Source organism: Phaseolus vulgaris, chromosome 2, assembly GCF_051622355.1.
Source record: "Phaseolus vulgaris cultivar YP4 chromosome 2, ASM5162235v1, whole genome shotgun sequence".
NCBI classification, from domain to species: Eukaryota; Viridiplantae; Streptophyta; class Magnoliopsida; order Fabales; family Fabaceae; genus Phaseolus; species Phaseolus vulgaris.
The window spans coordinates 1916868-1942211 of record NC_143499.1 but is presented as its reverse complement, the minus strand read 5'-3'; the positions used below and the strand labels follow the sequence as shown (position 1 = coordinate 1942211).

Sequence of the window (25344 nt, the reverse complement as noted above, 5' to 3'; positions counted from 1 at the left end):
TATCTCATCGTCTCATATGGTAGGGAAAATCAATTTGATATGCTATAATCAGTTCTTTCAAACCTCAGACTCAGTGAGATGAACCTCCTTTGACTCTCACCAATTGAATAACTTCATCTATATAATTTCATTATATTAGTAGAGTCAGGATCTTCTCATTCACAAGACACTCGCAAATCAATACATCCTAATAACAATCTCAACACGGTATTTCCTTTCTTGAAAATACTATGTCTTGATCACATTTTCACCTCATTACATACATCATTAACACATCCATGCACCATTCAATCACATCACATTTTAAACTTTCTAAACAATCCAAATATATATCAAAATTCACTTAAACTCATAACTAAGTTTCTTTAATCATATTTTTAAATAAAATTTAGAATTTTCACTTAAAAACAATAACCAATAATAAATCTGGCTTTTAAAAGCAAAAATAAAAAATATAAGTTTTTTTTACAAGCTAGCTTGAGCAAAAATGTGAATGGGTCTTGTCCAAGCGAAAATTCCCTTGCTTGAGAGAGATTGAGCTCTCAAGCACCCAAAATTTCATCTCAAGCCTTGCTTGAGCGAGATTCCTTCTCGCTTGGGCGAGAACAAACCCTGGAGCACCCATCTTTTCATTTTATTCTCGCTTGAGCAAAAATTATTTCGCTCGAGTGAGATTTAGTGCAAAATATGCATAATTTTGCCTAATTCCATCATTTAGAGTCAAACAAGAATAATTTCAATAACTCATTCACTTTAATAGTATCTTACACTATATCAATTATAAAAATCAATCACAAATTCATAAGAAAAATGTCAAATTAGTGTCACAAATTGAAATGCACATAAAGAAAAATACTGATTGTTGTAATGGTGCCTGCAACTCTTTCTGTTAAGTCCTTCCCCTTCATCAAGTCACAAACTTCAATTACAATTTCATAAGAAAAGTATCAAATTAGAGTTCCGCAAAGATTAATCAAAACATAGAAAAAGTGAGAATAAAAGTATGTTTTACATGAAAGAGAAAAGGAAAGAGAAGAGAAAATGGGAAGTAGGGTACGTGAGAAATAGGATCACACATTTTTCCACGTGAGAGATAGAGATATGGAAAAAAAACTACATAATGAAATGACTGAAATGTCCAAAATAAAACAATAAAATAAATATCAATATAAGAGTAAAATTGATAAACACAAAAAAAACAATTAAAAGGAATCCCTTTATAAAAGAAAAACAGTTTCCCAATTAATTATAAGAATAATTATTTATTAAATTCTTAAAAAAAACAATAAACTGACTAAAATGTCCAAGATAAAATAATAAAACAAATATTAATATAAGGGTAAAATTGATAAACACCAAAAGAACAGTTAAAGAAAATAATCCCTTTATATATAGATATATAGATATAAATATTAATTATTAATGAATTTATGAATATTTAATTTCTTTATTTGAAAGATCAAAGTTAAATATAAAGCTATAAGTACTACTTTCCAAATAAATTTAAACTTTATCATTCGTAATAAACAACAATATTTTTATTTTTTTTATTTTTTATTTTATTATAAAAAACTTTGATATTAGACATTACTATGTTACTTGACATCTCAGCTAGACTAACACTTCAACTAATAACAATCACCTCAGGTGACAACAATCATTTACTATTACATAAAAAAAAATATTATTAAAAAAAAACAACAACAACAATAAATAATTTATTTTAAAAAGAGACTTTAATTTGATTAGCACCATCACATCAACTTCCAACAATTATTAGATTAACTTCATTATAGAAAAATATCATTTCACATCATTTTTCTCTCTTATATATACTTTACAATTTTTAAAAAAATAAAGTATTATACTTAACTAACAAAAATAAATACAAATAACATTTTAAAATAAAACAATAGTATCTATAGCTGTTAAATGATAATATAAAATGTGGTATGTTGAAACTATCATGGTCTTTTAATTCTCTCTCAAAACCGTTAGTACCAGTACAACTATTCTAATTATAGATTTCCAAGAATATATGAATAGCTACTGTATGATCCATTTAGAATCATAAAAATTATATTACTTTTAAAAATTAAAAGCTGAATGTTATATAAGCGTTTATAATGGTTCAATAAAATAAAATTTTATATTTAGATAACAAATAAATATTCAAAAGTTAGTTTTTCTCATTCTAACTCGTATATATGTCTACCTATTTGTATCAAATCTTATACATCACATATTTTGTTCGTACTTTCTTGTAAAAAGGTTAAAAAATACTTTCTAATGTTTCAATTTTTTATTAAATTTTTATTGTTAATATGTTTTTTTTATTATAACACATTTGTATGTTTTATACTACAATGATTAGTGTTAACATAAAATAATTATTTATTTGAAGAGAGTTGGTATTTAGTATATTAATTAGTTTAAAGTTAACAACACGTTTTATTTTATTTTTTTTAATAATATTTTTTTTTCATGTGATAGCAGATGTTGTTATTACTTGAGGTGTTAGTTTAGTTAAGATGTCAAGTTACATAATAAGATCTAACATGAAAACTTTATAAAAAAAAATAGCTATTCTTACAATATCTTAAAACTTTAAATATTAAAAATATGTAATATACATGTCGATATAGATACGAAAGGCCAATATAATACGTGTGAAACAATTAAAAATAGTTATGTGTGGATAAGAAAATGTAATTTCATTTAAAAATTGAAATAAATAATATAATTTAGTTGATAATTAATTTGGCTTATCATATAGAACATTATACGTTAGAAAAATAGATTAAAAAAAAAGAAGATGAATAAAGCACATGAGGTAGTTGACTTAAGTGGTACGTGAATTTCAGTAACTATGCGGTTACAGCAAATTTTGAAGCATTGTATTGTATCTCTATCCGTGATTTAAGGTTGTCGTTATTATGAAAAAATAACAGCAGCATCATAGAATCGAAAGGAAAAGAAAATCTCAAAATTTGCAAAATTTTCATGAAAAAAAACAGCACATGTGCCTCTGCTGAAACAAGAGTCTGCAAAAGTCAACAGACGATAATTTTGACATTTTCATATCACTCAGGAAAGGAATAGGACATTCACGTGCCATTTTTATCATAGCTGTTTTTATTTAATAATAAAATAAATTATATACGTGGCTTCCTTCAAACTTCCAAAATTGAGGACAAAAAACTATAAAACTAATATTGAAATATATAAAAAAAAATCAAAATTTGAATAATTATAAGGATGCAACATGGCTGCATGAACGAAGAGACAACATTGAATGTCGTAGTTGATTGACCCACTTTTGTATGAAGTATTGTCAAAAGAATGCGATGAGAAAGCACGTTTGAAAGAGAAAAGTGATAACTATGAAGAATTGTTAAATTGTATGAAAATTCTTTGAATGAAGGTGACATTGTGGCAAGATGAACCAGCCACGTACCCCTCTTTATTAATGCTACCTATTTGTACACAAATCTACTAACACCTTTCAATATATAGTGCCAACAATGTGAATAAGTTTCCCTTTGCTTTCAACTAAAAAAAATCACAATTTTAAAAATATTGTCAACCACATTTTAATATTTTAATTTAATAAAACAATTCAAATTCATTCAATTTTACGTTTTATTTAAATAAGACATTTCAATTATCATTAAATGTAAAAAATGTCTAAATATTAAATAATGGTTAATAATTCTAAAACATCAATATTAAAAATATTTTTAGACTATTTTTCTTGATATATTTTTGACATTGTGATACCATAATCTCAATCAAACCAACAATAATGTATTAGTCTTGAATAAATTAATGAAGTCTCAATCAAAATCAAGCTAATAAAAGTATATGAATAAAAGAAACCTTATTTTGGGAATACGAAAATTTTCAAACTTTTATTGTATTTATTAGATGAAACTTGAAATTATCTAATTTTAAGTAATTCAATTATTTTAATAAAATTCTACATTTTTACTCAAATAACACATTTTATCATAAAACTTCATTTAGATTGAATTATTTTATTAAAATTCTTATCCAAATACATTATAGCCAACTTAGTTAATTAAAGATAAAATAAAATAAAATCAAGAGATGATAACGAATTATAATATAGCAGATTTTTAAATATTTTTTTTATTTGAATAACAATCGTATTTTGTTTTTCTTAATGAATGCCACTTGGAGTCAAATATACCAAAAATCCATATTTTCATTTCTAAGCATTCCTTATTTGAACTAATATTTATTTATTTATTTTAGTTGTGTGAAAATATGTTTTTTTATGTAATAAAAGTGATTTTTTTATGAAAACTGATGAACTGATACGTTTAAATAAAGATTCAAAATATAAAAATGGAAATAAATAGAGAAGGGGCGAAAGATAAGAGTATACATGAATTAGAATTTATGGATAGTGGAAATAAGCTTATACAAGCACTTTAACTCGTATGCACGCATTAAAATCACTTTATATTTATTCGTTCAATGAATTAAGTTGATATAAATTATAGAGATATAATTTAAAATTTGAAGATTAAAGTATAATTATATCAATAGTATTTTAATGTAATAGGTTTTTTTCGAACTTAGAATAAAATTATTACAGTATAATTTGCAGATAACACTCATAATAACAATAATTAATATAATATAATTTAAATTTAAAATAAATTGATGTCATAGTTTATAAATATAAATTAGTTCATTTTATTTTCAAATAATAGTATACCAGTATTAACAAATTAATAATAGAAGGGTCTCATTCTAGTAGGTTATATGTGAAGATTAGGTTATATAAAAAACTTAAAATCTCGTATCTTGTATTACTAAGTTAGCTCACTTGTAACTTAAATAACATTAAACATAGGTTATGTCAGTCTTATTCTTTAGTAAGTTAGGAAAAATAATAAAAATTTAATCAAAACTAAAATTAATAAAAAAAGAGTCAAAAGTAAGATCTTACATTCACTGAACAAAATTAGATTTAGTATCAGCTAATATTTCTAAAACTAAATGGGTAATTCAAATTATAAATATATTAATCAATATTTAGTGATGCAAATATATGTCCGCCTGTTAAATTGCACAATCTATTAAATAATTAACTTATATTAAACAATCAATTTTAAATCCGTATGAGTGAATTATATTAAATAATTTATAAAAGATACAAGTGTACTAAATAATTAAATAAAAATAATTTATATATAATAACCTTTTTTTTTTGGAGAAAATCACGTTGGATTAAGTATACAAAAAAAATATTTTCTAGAGACAAGTTGAAAACCATATTCGAAAAAAATGCAACCAATTTACATGGCTCATTCCATTTGTAATTGGACATGTGTGCGTGTTCTGATTGGGTCCAACTATATGTGTACGTCAATTAGCCCACATTGACATGCGTTCATCTGTTATAGCTGGGCTTACTTATCAATTGGAACAACAATTATTAAAAGTGTAAAAACTTAATAATATTTAAACAATTACAAAACTTTTAAGAATATAAATTATAGCTTTTCAAAAATATTTTATGTTATTTTTAATGAAAAACAAGTTTGTTCGAAATTTTACCTCAATTAAATATAAGAATATTTGATAGATGTAATTTTTAATGTTAATTTTATAAAATTGAGTTAAGTTTAAAAATATCAGATTTTTTTAAAATCTTATATAATAAAAGTTTTTTAAACTTATCAAACTATTCCATCTAAAAACATATCATCTAAGAAATTTCATAATATATAAGTGGGTATAAATCTCATTTGTTTTATAAAATTGAGTTAAACTTAAAGTTAACCTCTTAGTAAAATTAGTAATTTTATTGCTATGTAAATATTATTTTATTAATAAAATAACAAAAATACTTTTTTTTTTTAAAATGGACACGAATAAATAAATTCTTAATGATTAAATTTAAAAAAAATGAGTGGTTCATGCATTGAGCAAGTTGTACTTCAGTGGTCAATGTTCTGAGTGAGGAAAAACAAAAGGATTTTTTTAATTTAAATAAATATAAATTGTTAAATAAATATGAGTAGGTTTATTTGTATTTATTCAAATGAGTACAAGAGTGAATAACATGATTATGACTTAATGTTAGACAAAGTCGTTTTCCGTCCATGGAGTGCAAATTTTGTGTGTTAAGAATATATGTTAAGATTCGTTTTTTTTTTTAAATTAAACTTAAGTTTAGTTTGGCCCTAATTTATAAAACATGTTTGTGAAGAGCAATGATCCACTGTTGTTACTATAATTAATATAAAAAATATACGTATATATATAAGATTTATTATATAAAAAAATTTAAAATACAAATTTTGTATCTCTTATCTACATTTGAACATTCTCTAACTCCATATTTTTCTGTTATATGGTTCCATATTAAAAATTAAATTACTTGGATATAATAAATGATTAATTCATATGCATACACTATCTACCATAGATATTAAATAATTATGCATTTTATTTATAAGATTAGATAACTTTAAAAATATTGTAATTTAAGAATAACATTAACAATTGTATAATTATCAAGTTTTCATTTATTTTTTATATTTCATTTATACGAGTTAAGTTATAATAACGTTTGAATATATTATTTATATATTATATAGCTCAATACTCATTATTAATTTTAAAACTAAAATAAAAAGTATTAGCTACATTAGTAATTAATAAAATATTGTTTGAACAAGGGGTAACATCATCTTTGATGACATAAACCTCTACAATTAACATAAACCTAATAACTTGCTGATAAAAAAAATACAACCTAATAACTTTAAAATATAATAATAATAATAATAATAATAATAAATGGTAAAGTTATAAATCACCTGGTATTGGGGTACATAGAGTAGTTAAAAGGATTTTTCCATGAGGGAATATTTATAGGGAAAAAACTACAAATGTCCTAAATTGCTTTTTATGCATAACTATTGAAAAAACAAAAAACTCATTGGAACTTTACTATGTAAATTGTCCTTACCACATTTGATTTGATCATATCCAACAACAATTTATTTGTTTATATATGTTTATATTATGTTATACATAATATATAATATAGGTAAACTTAACTTTTGGGAGATTCTTCACTTTATGAACAAATATAAACTTTCCCCTCCTATAGTTGCATCCTTTCATCATTCATATAAGATCTATATTTGATCATTGAAGAATGTGTGTTATTCCAAAAAATAATTTTTTCAGAGTTTTAAAATATTTTATATTTATAGGGATTCACCCACATTCCATAGTCTTATTAGTTACTATGAAAACTCCAAAAACTAGGTTGATAATCTACTTAGCTCTTTTAACTTACAAGTTTATCCAGCACATGCTTGTATATGTCATTCACACCTCGATACAAAATCAATGATTATTATTTGTAGGTGTCATTCTTTTAATTTTCATTGAATTGACCATGAGATTTATAAATAGTAAATGAGATATATCAAATTATAGGATGTGGATCTCCTATTATAACTTTTTTTTTATAAGATTGAGTTAAGTTCAAAGTTTAATTCTTAACTTAAACACTTTAAAATGAGAAAACCAAAACTAAAAAAAATTATTTTTTATAGAAAAAATTGATTTTGAAAAAATTCAATTGTTATTTAATGTAAATCATATTGATTGAATTGGATTTGAAATATAAAAAGTATGGATACGGATTTGAGTATTTGATTTTTTTTCATGGAGGACAAGTTTGCAACTCATGATTTTAAGGTTCTTGTGAACCAAAATCCACCCCACTCCCAACCTCATTAATCTCTCAAAATTAACATAAAACTTTTCCAATTACTTGGTACATGTTCAAACGAACATAAATCAACAACCAATTGAACTATAAAAAAAACAATAAAAATGACTACCTAGAAGAACTCTTTTGTCTCCTTTGATTGTAAAACCCACCGATTAAGTCTTTTACTAACATCAAAATAATTCCAATTAGGTTTTGATCTACTTTTTGATATTTCAATTCGATTCCATTTCAAAAGTTTTTGAGAAGGGAAGAAGAATGAGAATTAGAATAAAGGAAGAATAAGAGGAACTTACTATCTAAATAACACCTATAGAGAAGAAGGAAAACAAATATATCCTTAGGTATATTACTTTAAATCTTTTAATAGTATAAAAGGTATATCTAGTATTACCAAATATTTAAAAAATTAAATGGTAATTCAAATGATAACTACATTAAATCTGCATTTAGTGATGTAATAATTACGGGATTAAACATCACACACGTCCGTTTATTATATTACATTACACAATCTATTAAATAATTTAGTTAAAGTTTTAAATTAGTATCAACGAATCATATTACATAATTTAGAAGATAGAAAACGACAACAATTCGTATTCGTAAACGAACTTTTGTTTGGATAAAATCAAGTTAAAATAAAATAAAATAAAAAAATCCTTTTCGAAAGATAAGTTCAAAACCAGATTAAAAAAAAAGCAATTTATCTGAATATATGAAAAGAATATTTGGGTTCAACTGAGTATATAAATGTGTGTGACTTCAATAGCCCACATTATTTGTATGTTTAATGGGGCTTACTATAACATTGACATTGATTAGATAATGAATGAAAATAACAAGTAATATTTAATCCACAAATAATATCATACAACAATAAAAAAATTAATGCGAATTGAGGGTAGATTGACTTACACTCATAATATGTTAAAAAATGCATAAAGACTAAAACACTAATTTTAAATTTTATATGAATAAAAAATAGAGAATTCTTTTTATAAGAATCAAAATCAAAACTTTACGGCTCAGTTCGATATAAAAACATATTTAAATCTAAATAAAATTTTAATGTTTCATTTTGAAAAATTTAATGGCCCATGCTCTGAGTATACTGTCTTTGTTGATGTGAAAATAATTATAAAAATAGAGGGAAAAAGAGAAATGAAATAAAAAATCAATTGAATAAGTATAAATAATTGAACAAATGACATCATTTATTTATTATTTAAATGAGATTAAGAGTGAATAATTGGCTTGTATAGTTTTTTTTTTAATCAGGAACTAGCTTCTGATATTTAAATTTAATCCTTGGAATGGGAATGGTACAGGTTTAGAGTGGATAGTATTATGAACGTTCAATGTAATTAATATAATATATGTTTTTAATGTTAAATTTAATATAATATTTGTTTTAATGCTAAATTTAATGTCTATTCAAAGTTTAATATTCTATGCAATAACAGATTTTCTTTTTAATTTTCAACACTCAATCACTTTTACAATCAATGCACTCCATTCAACTTCCAGTTAATATATATTTAGTTAACACTAAAGAAGAAATTTCATATTTTTTTATTTTACTTTAGTTAATTGAGCTGAATATTGTTTATATTTAAAACTGTTAACTCATGCATTAATTAATTTGGTTCAGGACCTCTTGAAAACTACGCTCACTCGTAAGTTATTAATTTAAGTAATATTATATTTGATTTTCCTAAATATAATACAGAAAAGAGATCTAAGTAAAGTAATCAATTATATATATCGATAAAGTTTAATTATTCATAAAATAAATAAATAAAAAATTGACCGACAAATTTAGGAAAAATTAAATTAATTCAGCCTATTAATATGTTTAGCAGATAATATATTAAATTAAATAGATTGAAAGAAATAAAACTTAGAGACTTTTAGTGGGATTATAGGGTTATGATTTTCTTACTAATTATTGTTGAGATTATCCTTATAAAAAAACGTAGGAAAGCAACACATATAATCACGAATCAACTGTAGAAAAATAAACAATATAAGATTTAACATGTTCAGTCATCAATTGCAACCTACATCTACGCTTGCAATTATTAAGTTTTCATTCTATCATGTTGCACACCAATTATAAGTATAATGATTTTTTAAATAAAAATTATAAAAGAACCTAATGATTGAGTTCAATGATTTCACCAAACCCAATTGATCTTTGCTTCATACCCAATATCCTCATCCTTCAATTTTTTTCTTATGACCTATATTATTCTCATTCAAAGGCACCACAACTAAACAACTATATAATGGTACATGCATGAATTAATGGTGAAATGTAGTAATCAAGTGAAGTAGCTAATAAGAAGACGGGTTTTTATTTATATGAGGAGTTCATAAGAGGTAAGAAGAATTTCTTAGTTTGCAAGCATATTGTTGTGGCTACCAATGATTTTGACATATCACAACTTACCAACCACATTTGTTGTTTTCATCTTCCAATTTTGAAAGCCAATGAAACGTCATTGCATGATTACGTGTAAGAAGATGGCAAAATTAGGCTAAGGTAAAATTTTGTTTTCATTGCGCAAACCTTTCCGTGGAATTTGGAACCCATATTAAGAACTGACACAAAAATTACAGTGGGAAAAGGGAAATACGAAAAGAGTAGAGATGTGTAAATCGCAACGTGACGTTTGTGAAAGTGTTAGAAGTTTGAAGGATAAAGTTATGCGTATGGGATAATTATTGGATCACACCAACATGGAAAACATAGAGAGACACGACATAATCGTTTTGATTTAGATGTCTAACGTTATAGCTTTAGCAGATTTTGACATTCTACTGCTTCTCTTCCAATTCAACTAACCCTTTACCACTACCACTCCTAATTTCAGAACAAGGGTTGCAATTTACATGAAGATCGTGAATTTGGAAAGAACAAAAAATAGGGAAATTTCCAGAACTTGTAATTGTAAGAAATGGAAGTTGAGTGAAAATGCAGGGAAGCTTTCAGTTAGGGTGTTGGATACACATTATAGCAAGAAAACAAAAAAGATCAGATAAAAGACAAAGAGTTCCAAACATTTGGTTCCTATAAGAAACGGAAATAGAAACAAGTAATTAATTTGAATGTGGCTAGCTGTTATTTTTATCCATAAATTTTGTTTGTTTATTAGTTTTGAGTTGCTTGGATTGTGCTCAACATAGTTTTGAAAATAACCTTAGGATGAAGTTATAACGTTGACCATATACCACGCGAAGAGTGTGGTGAATTGTAGCATTTGTGTTTTTAGTTATTTAGAATTAATTGTGTCCGAATTGGAATAATTAAAATAAGAAAAAGGAAGAAAAGGAAGCGGTTTATCCTTAAACCCAAAGAAATGATGAATGATTAAATGAGAGAGAGGCACCAACCTAAAGCCACCAGCAAGGAAAACCAACCACCATCTCTAACCGACAAGCCTCTTACTTATCTATTATGAACTTGAATCATAAAATGAAATCAAAACATATAATAGTGTAAGTGTTGGCACTTGAAGTCACAAACATTCTTTCTTTGACTTAGAGACAGGGACAAAATGAAGCTCTCCGCGTTGCAGCAGAGCTACCTCACGCGCCGCCCCAACAGCTTCAGAGGATCCGCGCAGCTCGATTCGTCCGGCGACGGCGCGGTCAAGTCACCGGCGGCGATTTTCTGGCTGCTAATCCACGGTCTATGCTGCCTCGTCAGTCTCGTCCTTGGCTTCCGCTTCTCCCGCCTAGTCTTCTTCTTCCTGTTCTCCACCAGCCTCTACACCGCTCCCTTCCGCGGCGGAACTGAAATCGAGGCCCCGCTTAACGTTCCTCCGGCGGCGAACCGGACGGCGGCTGTGAGCACCGCGAGCCGTGTGGTGGTCGGGCGGCACGGGATCCGAATCCGGCCTTGGCCGCACCCGGATCCCGTGGAGGTGATGAAGGCGCACCGCATAATCGAGCGGGTGCAGAGGGAGCAGAGGTCGCTGTTCGGAGTGAAGAACCCTAGGACGGTGATCGCGGTGACGCCGACGTATGTTCGTACGTTCCAGACGCTGCACTTGACGGGTGTGATGCACGCGCTGATGCTGGTTCCGTACGATCTGGTGTGGATCGTGGTGGAGGCCGGCGGAGTCACCAACGAAACCGCCTCGATTATTGCCAAGTCTGGCCTCAGAACTTTCCACGTTGGCTTTTCTGAACGAATGCCGAATTCGTGGGATGCTAGGCATAAACTCGAGTCTCGGATGCGACTTCATGCTTTGAGGTTAACTTTTGCTACCTCCTTTTACTCGATTGATGTTATTATTGTTATGTTGAGTGTAGAAACTTTATGGAGTGTTGTTTTTGTTAGTGCGCGAGACATAATCACAGAATACAGTGAAAATGCATCATGAAGAGTTACTTACATTCGGTTAATTTTGAACAGAGTTGTGAGAAAAGAGAAGCTGGATGGAGTTGTGGTGTTTGCTGATGATAGTAATATGCATAGTATGGAGTTGTTTGATGAAGCACAGAATGTGAAATGGATTGGAGCTGTTTCGGTTGGAATATTGCTTCATTCGGATGACTCTTCATCCATGGTTCAAATGGAGGAGGAAGGTGCGGTTATGCCTGTGCAGGGTCCTGCTTGTAATGCCACGGATAAGTTGGTTGGGTGGCACACCTTCAATTCACTGCGTTATACAGGGAGGAGTGCGGTTTATATTGATGATAAGGCACCTGTGCTGCCAACAAAGCTCGAGTGGTCTGGGTTTGTGTTGAATTCCAGGTTGGTTTGGAAGGATGTTGATGATAAGCCAGAGTGGGTTAAGGATCTTGATGAATTGGATGGGGTTGATGAAGGGATAGAGAGTCCATTGTCCTTGCTCAAGAGCACGTCCATGGTAGAGCCGCTTGGGAACTGTGGACGTCACGTTTTGCTTTGGTGGCTACGCGTTGAAGCCCGCACAGACAGCAAATTTCCTTCTCAGTGAGTACTCTCCTTCATTTTGGAGTTTTCATTTCTGATGGTCTTAAGTTGCAATTTCCATGTGCTGTCTGGCATTCTTTTTTTTTAATTTTCGGCATGATATCTGGGATATTTTTCAATTTTGAACATTTGAGAGATTTAAATGTGTTTGTTAGGATGTCAAACCCAAAGAACAATGCCTATTACCAGTTTTGTGCTTAATGCGAACCTATATTTCTGTGCATAGAATTATCCTATTAGGAATAGCTGCATCTTGCATTGATATTTGGGCATAGATTGATGTAGAGTGTAGACTTGTTTTCTACGACGATCAGTAATTTTATGGCTTAATTAAATTCTACTGAATCACCAGCTAATATGATACAGGCAAGACTGAGGTAAGCAGAATGTAGCGTAGAAGGTAAACTGCTGCCAAGTTGGTGCCAGAATTTTTATAGATTTTCTATATTATCATATTTGTTAAGATTTCTCATCCTGGTTTGAAACGTATCTCACTGGGTATAGTGAGAAACTGAAAGACTCAATGTCATTGGGCACAAAGTTTGCTTCTTTTTTCTTCTTGCTTGTCTTATACAGGGGATAATCTTTTAGATAGTCTAGAAGACTCTCTCTGTAGGTGTTGGTTGTCTTCAAGGCGTTACTAAATATAAGTGTTGAAACAGGGAAGCATGGTTGAGAGAGAGTTTCCATTACAGGCATCTTGTCATCTTCTAAAAATAAAAATATGAGTAGGTGTAAATCTCACCTTACAAACAGATTTTGTAAGGTTGGATTAAGTTTAAAATCCAATTCTTAGGAAGGTATCAAAATCATTTAAAGTACGACTAAGCTACAATGCTCTGGTTTGTTAGATTGTAATTGTTGGTTAACGTCTATTAGTCGGATTCCTTCTTGTCAATGACATCTCAAGCATTTGTTGGGAATGCCTCGATTGGGATCTTTGTATCCTTAGATTTAAGAACTGTCCAAAGGTTACGTAATCAATAACTGGAAAAAGGAACATTGAGACTTTGGTTCCACCATTGGCGCAACCTGAAAACTTAACATTTCAGGACATCACACGAAAGCAATAACATGCGTTGTTTAAAGCGGCACCATATTTTCTTTGTCTTCTTTTCTTTTCTGGCTTCTGAAATTTGTTCTTCCCAGGATAAACTAAAGCTATTCGTCTAATATGTGAATTATCATTGTATATGAATATACTGTTTTCCCAAACAATTACCGAAATATCTTTGTCGTTTGACTAGTACAGAAAGTACTGTAAAAATAACATGACCTGTGTAGTTTTGTGTAAAATTAAGAAACAAAAACTGGAAATGTATTCAAAAACCTGTTTGACCCTAAAATTTCTCCGGAAATGATGGAGTTGTTTATTTCGGCACATATCATGCAGATTTTTCTGGTTGTAAGTTATGATGTGGCATCCGACAGATAGTGCATGTATTTATGTATCCCCAAGATTAAGCATAATAATTTTTAGCATATTTTCTGTCCATATCCCTAACTGACTAAATGATTCAACTCTATGACTTTATGCAGATGGATAATTGACCCTCCTTTGGACATCACTATCCCATCAAAACGCACTCCATGGCCAGATACTCCTCCTGAGCTCCCATCTAATAATGACAAAGTGTTGATTGGTACACAAGAGCAGACAAACAAGCCCTCTACAAGGACTAAAACGCCTAGATCCCGGCGCAGTAGAAGTAAGAGAAAGCATGACACCAAAGTGATAGGTATGCAAGTCTCTACACATTCCGAGCAAAACTAAACAGGGATGTTAACCATTGTACATCGGAGGAATTTACTACCCAGTAGTGAATACATGACTGCTGGCCTTCAGCAACAAGAATTTGCATTGATCAAATGGAGAAAGCTACTCTTGCATACGTTGGTAACACGTAACTTTTATGAAGGTCTCTGCTGAGTCTGATTTCACCCATTTTTTATATTCATTTTTTTTCTCTTTTTTGAAAGCTTGAAAGGTAATACCAACTTGTTATGATGCCTTGCTGGAAGCCTGTATTCAATTTTAAGGTTGTATTGGATTGAATATAAGGTGGTGCATTGAATTAAGATTTTAAAAGATCATTTGACATAGTTTTTTACTTTTTTTGGCAAATTTTGTCACTTCTCATGAATGTTCGGAGTTATTGATGTTTTAGAAGTTTTATTTATGCTTAAGATTTTTTTAGTTTACATTATAATGTATGCATATAGTAAAAATTTAGAATTTTGAAAGTTATTGTTTGTAATAATGAGATTGGAAATAATTTTAAGTTTTTAGAGAATATTCAAAATTACAGGAGTTTATGAAAAATAATTAAAAATTATAAAACTTGGATTGAAAAGAAGTAAGATTAATATAAAGTGTTAAATCTTTTAATAAGTGGTTTTTTAAATTTCATAATTTGTTGTACTAGTTATTATAATAACATTTTTTTCGTTTCTATTATTATTGGATTTCAACAATGTTTGAAAATGAGTTTTATTATTTTGTAATGTCAAATGATGAGGATTGATAGTTTCTATTGTTGAGTTTTATTATTTTGTAATGTCAAATGATGAGGATTGATAATTGACGGAAAAGAATGAAGGTCTAAAAAAATTCTTAAGGGATTCAATGAGTTTGATTGATGAGTGCTAAATGATGAAATTTAATAAAAATTTTAAAATTAATCCATTAAAGTTTGTATAATTTTTTTATGTCATCTTACTTTTTATAACTTGTAAAAAATCTCAATTAAATGCAATTGTGTATTTTTTTATGGCCTTAGGAAATCTAATTATTCTAGTTGAATATCACTATATATAAATATTTTGTAAGAATTTAAAACATTGTAAAGAATTTCATGAATTCATAAGAGTTAAAAGAATTCCATAAATTTTTATATAAATTTAAAATTATAATAATTAATATAAAAACTAAAAAAATATAAAGAAATAAAATCAATGTTGTGGAATTTTATGATATGTTGTACTAATCCTTTGTTCACTGACATTGTCTTCATAGTTGTTTTTTATTTTATTTTATGTTTGAATGATATACTCAAAACTACAATTACACTATTTAATAATACGGAGACAGCGATCTATCTATTAGTTTAGAAAAATTTCATCTTAAATACATTCTTTCTGCATAAAAATGGCTATATGGTTTCCCAAGTAGAAGGAACTATATGAACTTGTATAATTAAAAAATAGGAAGGCATGATTTGGATAAGATTATTTTATAAGTACAACACTTATACATTCTATTAAAAAGTTGCACAAAATCCATCAAATTCCTAACATGAAAAATACTAATTAAATATCACCGAATTACATTATCTTCCTTGTTACGGAAAAAATGGAGATTTTTTTTATAAAATAAATTTGCTTCAAACGAGTAGGCTTCTTGTACAATATTTTTAAAATTTAAATAAAATTTAAAACACACTGATAAAAAAAGTATTGTTAAAGAAATATGATGTTGCATATTTTGAGAAAGTAAAATGTATGACGAGATATATACATTTATTGTAATGATGAATATATTATGTTTTCAAACAAAATTGTTTAAATCAATAGACAATTTTTTTATACGTTATTAATTTAATATTGTACTGACCAGTCATCGAACATTGTTGACTGCAGTAATGGTGGGCTGCGTAAGCTGGGTCTTACAAGCGGTATGAACCAGTGTCTCACAAGTGGCACGGGTCAGGGTGCCGACTAGTGGTCGGATGTCGATCACCAGAGTGAGGCCGATGTGTCCTCGGCAACAGAGTGAGATCGATGTAACATCGGACATCGGCCAGTCAAACAGTTGAATTGGACCACGAAAGGTGGGTTCCAAAAACCACATCAGTTAGCAGTAATATCATTCAGACGCAGCACAAGTAAAGAACAACTGGAGGCGCTAAGGCCCGTTAGAGTTACGTTTTCCAAGGACAAAGTACATGCATGACCCGTGAACAGTTAGGGCACCCCAGGACGGATGGCTCCAGAGATTAGGTGCACAAGTTGGTACCCAGGTGGCCATTCCATTAGAGGTTGCACTCCAGTAAGGGAGTCTTACACGCTAGATTGCTCTAAGATTGAGTAATAGTGACGCAAGAGTATTCCATCAGAAACCCTAAATGCGGGTAACGGAAACAGCGGAAACCCTAAACTATATAAAGGGTAGTAAGAAAAGCCACAAGGTACGCAGTTCTTGAGACTAGAACTATTACACGCATTTCTCTGTTTCTTGGCCCCAGTATTGACTTGAGTGTCGGAATGCAAACGGCCTCTAGGACCCCCTTCGTCTTTATAGATACAGAGTGTTTCGATCGAAGGAAAGCACGAACCAAGGCAGAGAGAATCGGGCGTGTGATTGTCGTTAGAGGCACGAGGGCAATCGAGTCAACCGACAAGAACAAATATGATGCACACGTAAAGTTAAATTGAAATTTTAATTATAATTAATTTTGTTTATAATTGTAACAATAATGAGGGAAAGAAAAAAAGATATCATGGCTATGTGAGATCAGGTGATTTTATAATCTCCTATTTGATAATGACTTTGAGAATTGACACAATGATCATGGTATTGGTTGAAATGATAACATTGTCTCTAAAAATATTTTTCATATTTAGAAATACATTATGAGAAATTAAGAGCGTGAATGTGTGAGAAGTTAATAAAAAAATATGAAGAAAGTGGGTATGTTTGAATTTAGGTAATTTATAATGATTTTGTAAATAAAGTTTATTTGAGTCTGATACGATAATTGAGAGATTTTTTTTTTTTTTAAAAATTTGAAATTTAAGTTTACAAATTTATTATTATAATTTAAAATTTATGAATAATAAAATATTGTAATTCAAAATTTATGAATAATGAAATATGAGTTACTTGGTTAACTAAAATTTTGTAAATTATTTTCAACCATTTAATTAGTATTTTTGAAAAATATATAATTATTTAATCTTGTCGAAATATGAAAAGTTGTCATAAAAATAATACACAAAATTATATTTATATAAATATATTTAAAAAGTATATAACTTTTTTATTTATGCATTTTAGTTATTTGTAATTAAAAGATTGTTTTTAGAACTTTGTTGCAAATAAAATATAGATTATGTCAAATTGTTAGAAAATAAAAATTTATGAAAAAATAATTGTGTTTGCATTAAAACAAATCAAACTTTTATAATTGTAAAAAGTTTTAGGTGAAAAATCATCAATATTTAAAATATTTAAAATTATGAAATAGAAATAAATAAATTTAATATTCATAATTTTATAAACTGAAAATAATTTTTTAATTTTTTCCATGTGCCGGAATACAACTTCTTTTAAGTGCCTAACGTGACAGTGATATTTTTGTAAAATAATAAGGGCATTGGAAAATATATAATTTAACCCATGTGAAATAATTAGTACTCTTTTATAAACACTATGTTCTCGTACTCGAATCGTTTCGTTGATCAATTCAGCCACTCAAACCCTTATTCCAACAGCTCCATCTCACACTCACCAAATTGAAGCTTTGCTCCGCAGCTTCTTGCGACGCAGGAACCATTGGTACCGTGACAAGGTTCTAAGTTGCGGCGAAAGAAGGTGACAGAGGATTACGTGGGTTCCTTCAAAATATTCAAAGACAACATAGTAAATGAGTACATTCTAGTACATTTTACTATAACTTTCTCGACAAATCACTTGACACGTTGGAGGATGAAGAAAAGGTAAATTCTCACTCTTCTATGCTCACATTTTCACTCACATCAATTGCTACGTAGATTTGCGTTTTTCTCTCTTTGTCAACTGTAAAAACTAGAAACAAACAAACAGAACACTAAAGTTTATGTTGTTTCCACAAACACATAGATTTACGTCCTTCTCTCTTTGTCACAGTAAAAACTAGAAACAAACACAACACTGAAGTTTATGTTTTTGGAAACAACGCTACCTACACCCTGAATATTCTAGTTTTAGGATTTCCACATTATTTTGCTTGAAAAGTTGCGAATACTTTGATTCCCTGTTATTTTATGCAGAACTCTAGAAATTGAAAGAAAAAAAAAAGCTTGCTAGTAACTTTCTCAAATAATAGATGTTCCAACTTCTAATTTGATGATCCCACAAAAGATTACTTTTTGTTCTCATCTAACAACTAACTTTAATAATATATATTATAATTTTATATTAGAAAATAAAGAAATATTTTATATTGTAGTGGTATTAAATGAATGTATTTTATTTTTTAGCAGTGTTTACTCAGACTTCTACAATTCAGCAGTGACAGTTAGGTATTTTCTTCACTTAAAATTCACGCAAGAGATTGTTAGTTTAGCCATGGACCAAGATCTTTTAATATTCCTGGAAAACAGTCACATGTTTAAATATTAAAGCAGAAATATAAGAGCTTGACCAGGTAATGAGGAATGAGGTCATTTTCTCTTGCCTGCCATGGATAATTATGCTCATATTTAAATCTGCAAGTTGTTTGCTGTAAAGCTGATATCAAGGTCAAAAGTTTAACTACTTTTTTGAAGTTATAAATATTTTAGGGTATATGGGGTACCAATTTAATATCTGTATCCTCTCTTCTCATTTAGGCATAGAAGATCAAAACATGCATTCTATAGTAGTTTTATATGCTCCCAATATCTTTTAATAAGTGAATAAAAATTGTACTGCTAGCAATTTTCATGATGAGGTTGTTTCTTTTTTACACTAAAAATAGAAGATTGTATACTGACACATTGATACTTTATTAAGATTCAAGAGTTATTTACTAATAGACATTGTTAATCTTACTCGTGGTCTTTATAATGAAGTTTCTTTCTTAATACATATAGGTAGGTATGACCTAGCTTAGGCAACAATTATAGAAAAATATATAGATGGTCAATGTAATAACTTTTCCTTTAATCAAGGATATATTTATTCACTAGTAAATTTAAAGAGAGAATCTAAGTCATTATAACTATAAGAGTTATAGTCTTCCACCTAACTTTCAAATTAATATGATAATTACAATAATCTATAAATTAAAAAAAATAGAGAAAAATTAGGAATTACAAAAACATTCTTCACTTTTTAAATTATTTAGTGAGTAGAAGATTGGTAAGATGCTTTTGTATTGAGGTTTACAGTTATATATTCATTGTTTCTGTTGTAAAGTTATTTAGCTGAATAGTTTAGAATTTAAGATTGGGATATGCTCCAATGCTTGATGAACAATGAGAGACATCGCAAATTTTGAATTCTTTCACGTTTTCCCCACTTTTGTTCCTGCTCACACCCACCTTACTTCTTTCGTACAACTTTGTTTCAGACGTGATTTTTTCTCCATAAAAATCTCAGTAGTTTGGTATAATATGATAGGTTGGGAATATGATTTAGCAAGTTAATCTAGTAAAAATAGCAATTAAGAGTGGGTGAAAAGAAGCAGTAAAGTTGAAAGGGTGAAAAGGGTGATAGTGTATGGTATGCGTAGGAATTTGCAAGTGCATATGATTCCATAGTTTCTCATTATTGTGAACTTTTATTCATGATCTGATGCCATAAGCATATTTTAGGATAAGGGTATTTCCAACATAATTTGGCGTGCTACATACAGATTGGAAGCGTTGTTATGAGGCCCAAAAGGGTCCCATATGAGCTGCACAATTTGTTCAAGTCAATTACTACATTCTATTGAAAACGTCAAGGTCATTTCAGGCTATGAATTGGCAGCACCAGAGGTCATTGACAAGAAACAGAACACCATTCCCTTAAAGAAATGGTAGCTGTATTCAACCAAGAGCTCTTGAGCTGGTATCTCATCACCCTTAAACTCAGAGAAACCTTGGAATCCGGGATTCCATCTTCTCCTCCTAATTCAGGGAACCGATCAATAGAGTTTCCCCAGCAGCAGCAGCAGCAGGAGGACAAACTTCAGCAGGAACCTACAGAATCATTGCAAGTTGTCATCAGTGAAGATGGCGAAAAATCACGGGAGGAACCAAACTCACCAGGATCTGAATGGGTGGTGTTCATCAAGGAAAAACTAGAGCAGGCAGGTCAAGATGATGTAGCAAGTTCATGGTCCAAACTATCAATCTACAAAATCCCCCATTACCTTAGAGATAGTACTGGTGATGATAAAGCTTTTGCTCCGCAGATTGTGTCGATAGGTCCTTACCATCATGGCAAGAAGCGCCTTCGCCCAATGGATCGCCATAAATGGCGTTCCCTTAACCATGTCCTTAAGCGTGCCAAGCATGACATTAGGATCTACCTCGATTCCATGAAGGAGATAGAAGAAAGAGCTCGCTCCTGTTATGAAGGATCAATTAGTTTAAGCAGCAATGAGTTCGTGGAAATGCTTGTCCTTGATGGTTGTTTTGTGCTGGAGCTATTCAGAGGAGCCACAGAAGGGTTCAAGCAACTTGGATATTCCAGGAATGATCCTGTTTTCGCAATGCGTGGATCAATGCACTCCATTCAGAGGGATATGATCATGCTAGAAAACCAGCTTCCACTCTTTGTACTAGACAGACTTCTGGGAATTCAATTGGGAAACCCAGACATGAAAGGACTGGTTGGAGCTCTAGCACTAAGGTTCTTCGACCCTTTGATGCCAAGTGATGAACCCATGTCAAAAAGTGACAGAAACAAATTGGAATCATCACTTGGAAACACTATTACCTTTGACCCTTTATCTGATCAAGAAGGTCTTCACTGCTTGGAAGTGTTCAGGAGAAGTCTTTTGCGCGCAGGAGCTCAACCAGTTCCAAGAATATGGATCAAACGCAGGTCAAATGCTCAAAGAGTGGCTGATAAACGGAGGCAACAACTGATACACTGTGTCACAGAGCTTAAAGAAGCTGGAATCAAGTTCAAGAAGAGGAAAACTGATCGCTTCTGGGATATCAAATTTAAGGATGGTATTCTGCGAATACCACGGCTCTTGATCCACGATGGTACCAAGTCTTTGTTCCTGAATCTCATTGCCTTTGAGCAGTGTCATCTTGATTGCAGCAATGACATTACATCCTATATTATCTTCATGGACAACTTGATTAACTCTCCAGAGGATGTGGGATACCTTCATTACCGTGGCATAATTGAGCACTGGCTTGGTAGTGATGCTGAAGTTGCAGACCTTTTCAACCGCTTATGCCAAGAGGTTGTGTTTGACATCAATAACAGTTACCTTTCCCCATTGTCTGAGGATGTGAATCGGTATTACAACCATAGATGGAATACCTGGTGTGCAAGCTTGAGACACAATTACTTCGGTAATCCTTGGGCCATTATATCTTTGGTTGCTGCTGTTGTCTTGTTGCTACTCACTCTTGCACAAACCTACTACAGTATATATGGATATTACAGACCAGCCCGGTAAGTTTTTAGTGTTGACCCTTATCAAGTTTTGAGATATTGATGTGTTTCCTTTGATTTCAATAATCAAGCCTATAAAAGATCTTGGAAGGCTGGAATATCATTGATTCATTTATTTTGGCACAGAAGGTATTGATGCTAATGCTGTAATACAACTTTCTTTTGTAATGCAAATGCTTGCACAACAATTTTGGCTTCATTGCTTTAACAAGCTTTCATTTCACATAATGAGAGAATTAAATTGCGAGAAAGAATTGCTATTTCATTTCATTAAATGCCTACGTTTTTAAAATGATTTTCTAGTGTTCCACATGACCTGAGACTTGGTGCACTGATCTAAATCATTGATATATTCATAAACAAATGCAGGGTTGAGATTAAAATATTGGAACTCATTTCTAAAATTCTTTACCTTTATCGTGTGAACCCACGATCTCTCTCTCAAACACACGCACAATCTCGATTTCTGCAAACAGTATTTCCAATTATAATTCCAAACTTCCTTCCTCGATTATATGTAACCTCTGTTGCACCCTTCATGAGAAAAAACCACTTCTGTTAGCGTGTTTGCTCGGCCGTTCATTATCACATTTTTTCACACCCAATTGGAGTATTATTTGAAGGATAAATAGTTATTTTAGTACGATAAGTATGAATATATTTTATTTTTAGTATTATATGAAAAAAATTATATGTTTAATTATCTTAATTATTAACATGATTCAAATAAAATTAACAAAATTTAAATTTTTATGAACTCTTTTTTTTATTATACTAAAATAAAATATATCAATACTTTGTACTTCAATCTATGTAGGAGATACATCGGCACAAACATTAATGCGACACGGACACGAAAATACGTATAACTTTTAAAATGTAGAATACGGAGATACGGATCTATATATTATATAATCATGAATTATATAAATTGACAATGAATATTTATATGCACAAGTATGTTTCACATTTTTTGTTAGCAAAAATGTTTTTTCATGACTGGTTCAAAATGATTGGTTTCTACAATAAGTTTGAGTTTTTAGAAAATTAATGTATTTTTTTTTTCTAAAATTACATTAGAATCGTGCTAGAGTTGTCAAAAATCCAACAAATATTTGTTGAATTGGACATTTTCACTGATACGTGTTGTACGAGTGTTGGTATACGATACGAGTGTCCGACACACACAACATTTAAGAGGAGTGTTTGAACCTCTTAGACATCAACTATTCACTATTGTGTTTTTACTATTCTAAACCGAAGACGCTCTTCCAATCCCTAACACACTCATTTTCGTTCTTCTGCCTTGCATCACCACACTAGAAAGGCAATTTCTTCTTCCACCTCCACATTTTTTTTTCTAGATAAATTTCTAAAATTCATAATGTATTTTCGAATCCAGGAAATAAATACCTTATAGACTTGAAATTAAAATTGTATTTCAAATTTTAGAATCTATAAAAAGAAAAAGAAAGGTGTCAATGAAAATGTGTTGTAGCATAATGGGTCAAACCCGGTGTTAAGAGATATGTAGGTTGATTGAAGATCGTCAGAGTAAGTTTGACTTTTAGTCTCATTGGCCTGTGCTTGAGGCTGGGGGGATGTAAAGTCATGGACGTGACCCGATGGAATATAACAAATGACTTATCTTCCGACCTTCAACTCGCTATAACCTCATTGGCCTACGCCTAAGGCTAAGGCCACGTAAGGTCATGGGCCCAGCCCGATGGTTGGATATTTATGGGTTGTTTTCCGACCTGTGTATTTAACGTTATGAGGGAGCACAAGTTAAGGGATCTCAATCAATTAACCTTAATCACTCAATTAAGACAGAATCATGATTAAAGACGAAGATGTTACGACTTGGTATATATATACCAGATTACGCCCTATAGAAAGATCATCTAATACAACATAGGAAGTACTTTCAACTCATATTTACACTATACTCACTATATTCTATACTCTTATTGACTTGAGCGTCGAAGTATCTTCTGTAGGTGTAGCCTCCTCATTTCCTTGGAGCCTATGAAGCTTGAAGGTGACCATCTCAAAGTTTAATAAAACAGGTATCAATGAAAAGATGATGAAAATGACAAAGTTGTCATTTCACTTGTTCCACGAGAGTGAAAGGAAGAACAGGAAGAAAACATGGGAGTGGTTGAAGAAATTGCCCACTACAAAACGTATATGCCTCGCCAGATCAAGCGCTTTGAAGCATGGAAAGGCTACTCTACGAAAGAGAGCACACTTCCTCTCTCTCTACTTTTGGGTTTATTACATAATTTTTAACAACATAGGAAATCTCGGCGTTGCATCATCTCCTTTCCTTCTTCACTTCCCTAACTCTAAAATTTTCCCGTCTATTTTTCCAAAGAAAATGTCGGAATAAATTCAAGGCTAGGACATGGAACATTACGGTTTTCATTTTACAATTGTAGCACAAAATTCTTCTAGTGCAAATATCAATATTCAGGCGATCACAATCGCTTCTTGGAACAACAATTTTTGGTCGCACTATAAATAACTGGTGTTTTCCATGACCATGGCAACGGGGTGACTTTAAGGTCACTTGGCCTACTGGAATGAGGGAGTTGCAGATACCATTACAGTTGGGGGAAAAGTAGGTTAGCGAGCACTGAGACAATCAGATACAAGGAAGGGTCAAGACAATTGAAAGAGCATATATGTATAAGTAATCAGTAACAAAACTCTAGTGGTACATAACAATTTTCCAATGTTTCTGATGAGAGATGCACATCAGGATCAATGGGAAAATTTCCTGAACAAATGGTGTAGCAAGAAACCCTTTGCAAAGGAAAGAATTCCCTGACCAACCCGGCCAAGTAATCGCTCTATCAAAATAAAAAATTAAAAAATGGCATTTGTACAAATACATTATCCCACTAAATAAGATCGACCTTGTTCCATTAGATATAGTCAACCATATGAATCATACAACGCTATTCAACTCGGTTACAGAAACACCAATTAAAAAGAGTCATAAAAATACTTTGTTCCTGATTCATAAGACAAGTACTTGGCTTTAAAAAAATACTTGTGCTTGAGGACATTCTGCAATGATGATAGGAGGTTTCACCCATGAGAAAACCTTATGAAGAACAACTTCAATATCTCCTGGGGATATCAGTCTTACAGCCAAAAAGTGTGGACAAGCTCATTCATAAAATATATATAAAAAAGATCCACACATCACAATAA

At 30.5% G+C, this 25344-nt stretch overlaps 2 protein-coding genes across 2 annotated transcripts; both read left to right on the top strand.

Moving 5' to 3' along the window:
- Positions 1-10896: 10896 nt before the first annotated feature.
- Positions 10897-14869, top strand: LOC137810094 (beta-1,4-xylosyltransferase IRX14). The gene is made up of 3 exons (XM_068611222.1): positions 10897-12053; positions 12216-12758; positions 14298-14869. Exons 1-3 carry the CDS (start codon positions 11353-11355, stop codon positions 14530-14532), a joined length of 1479 nt encoding a protein of 492 aa, XP_068467323.1. The 5' UTR covers positions 10897-11352; the 3' UTR covers positions 14533-14869.
- A 5274-nt stretch (positions 14870-20143) lies between these two features.
- Positions 20144-22373, top strand: LOC137810085 (UPF0481 protein At3g47200). The gene has a single exon (XM_068611208.2). The coding sequence runs from the start codon at positions 20519-20521 to the stop codon at positions 22124-22126; it is 1608 nt and encodes a 535-aa protein (XP_068467309.1). The 5' UTR covers positions 20144-20518; the 3' UTR covers positions 22127-22373.
- The last annotated feature ends 2971 nt before the right edge of the window (positions 22374-25344 follow it).

Excerpts from the sequence above, each read along its gene's own strand:
- LOC137810094 (XM_068611222.1), top strand. The coding sequence starts at position 11,353 with ATGAAGCTCTCCGCGTTGCAGCAGAGCTACCTCACGCGCCGCCCCAAC. Across the intron at positions 12,054-12,215 it reads ATGCGACTTCATGCTTTGAG|AGTTGTGAGAAAAGAGAAGC; the intron begins GTTAACTTTTGC and ends AATTTTGAACAG. Across the intron at positions 12,759-14,297 it reads GACAGCAAATTTCCTTCTCA|ATGGATAATTGACCCTCCTT; the intron begins GTGAGTACTCTC and ends GACTTTATGCAG.
- LOC137810085 (XM_068611208.2), top strand. The coding sequence starts at position 20,519 with ATGGTAGCTGTATTCAACCAAGAGCTCTTGAGCTGGTATCTCATCACC.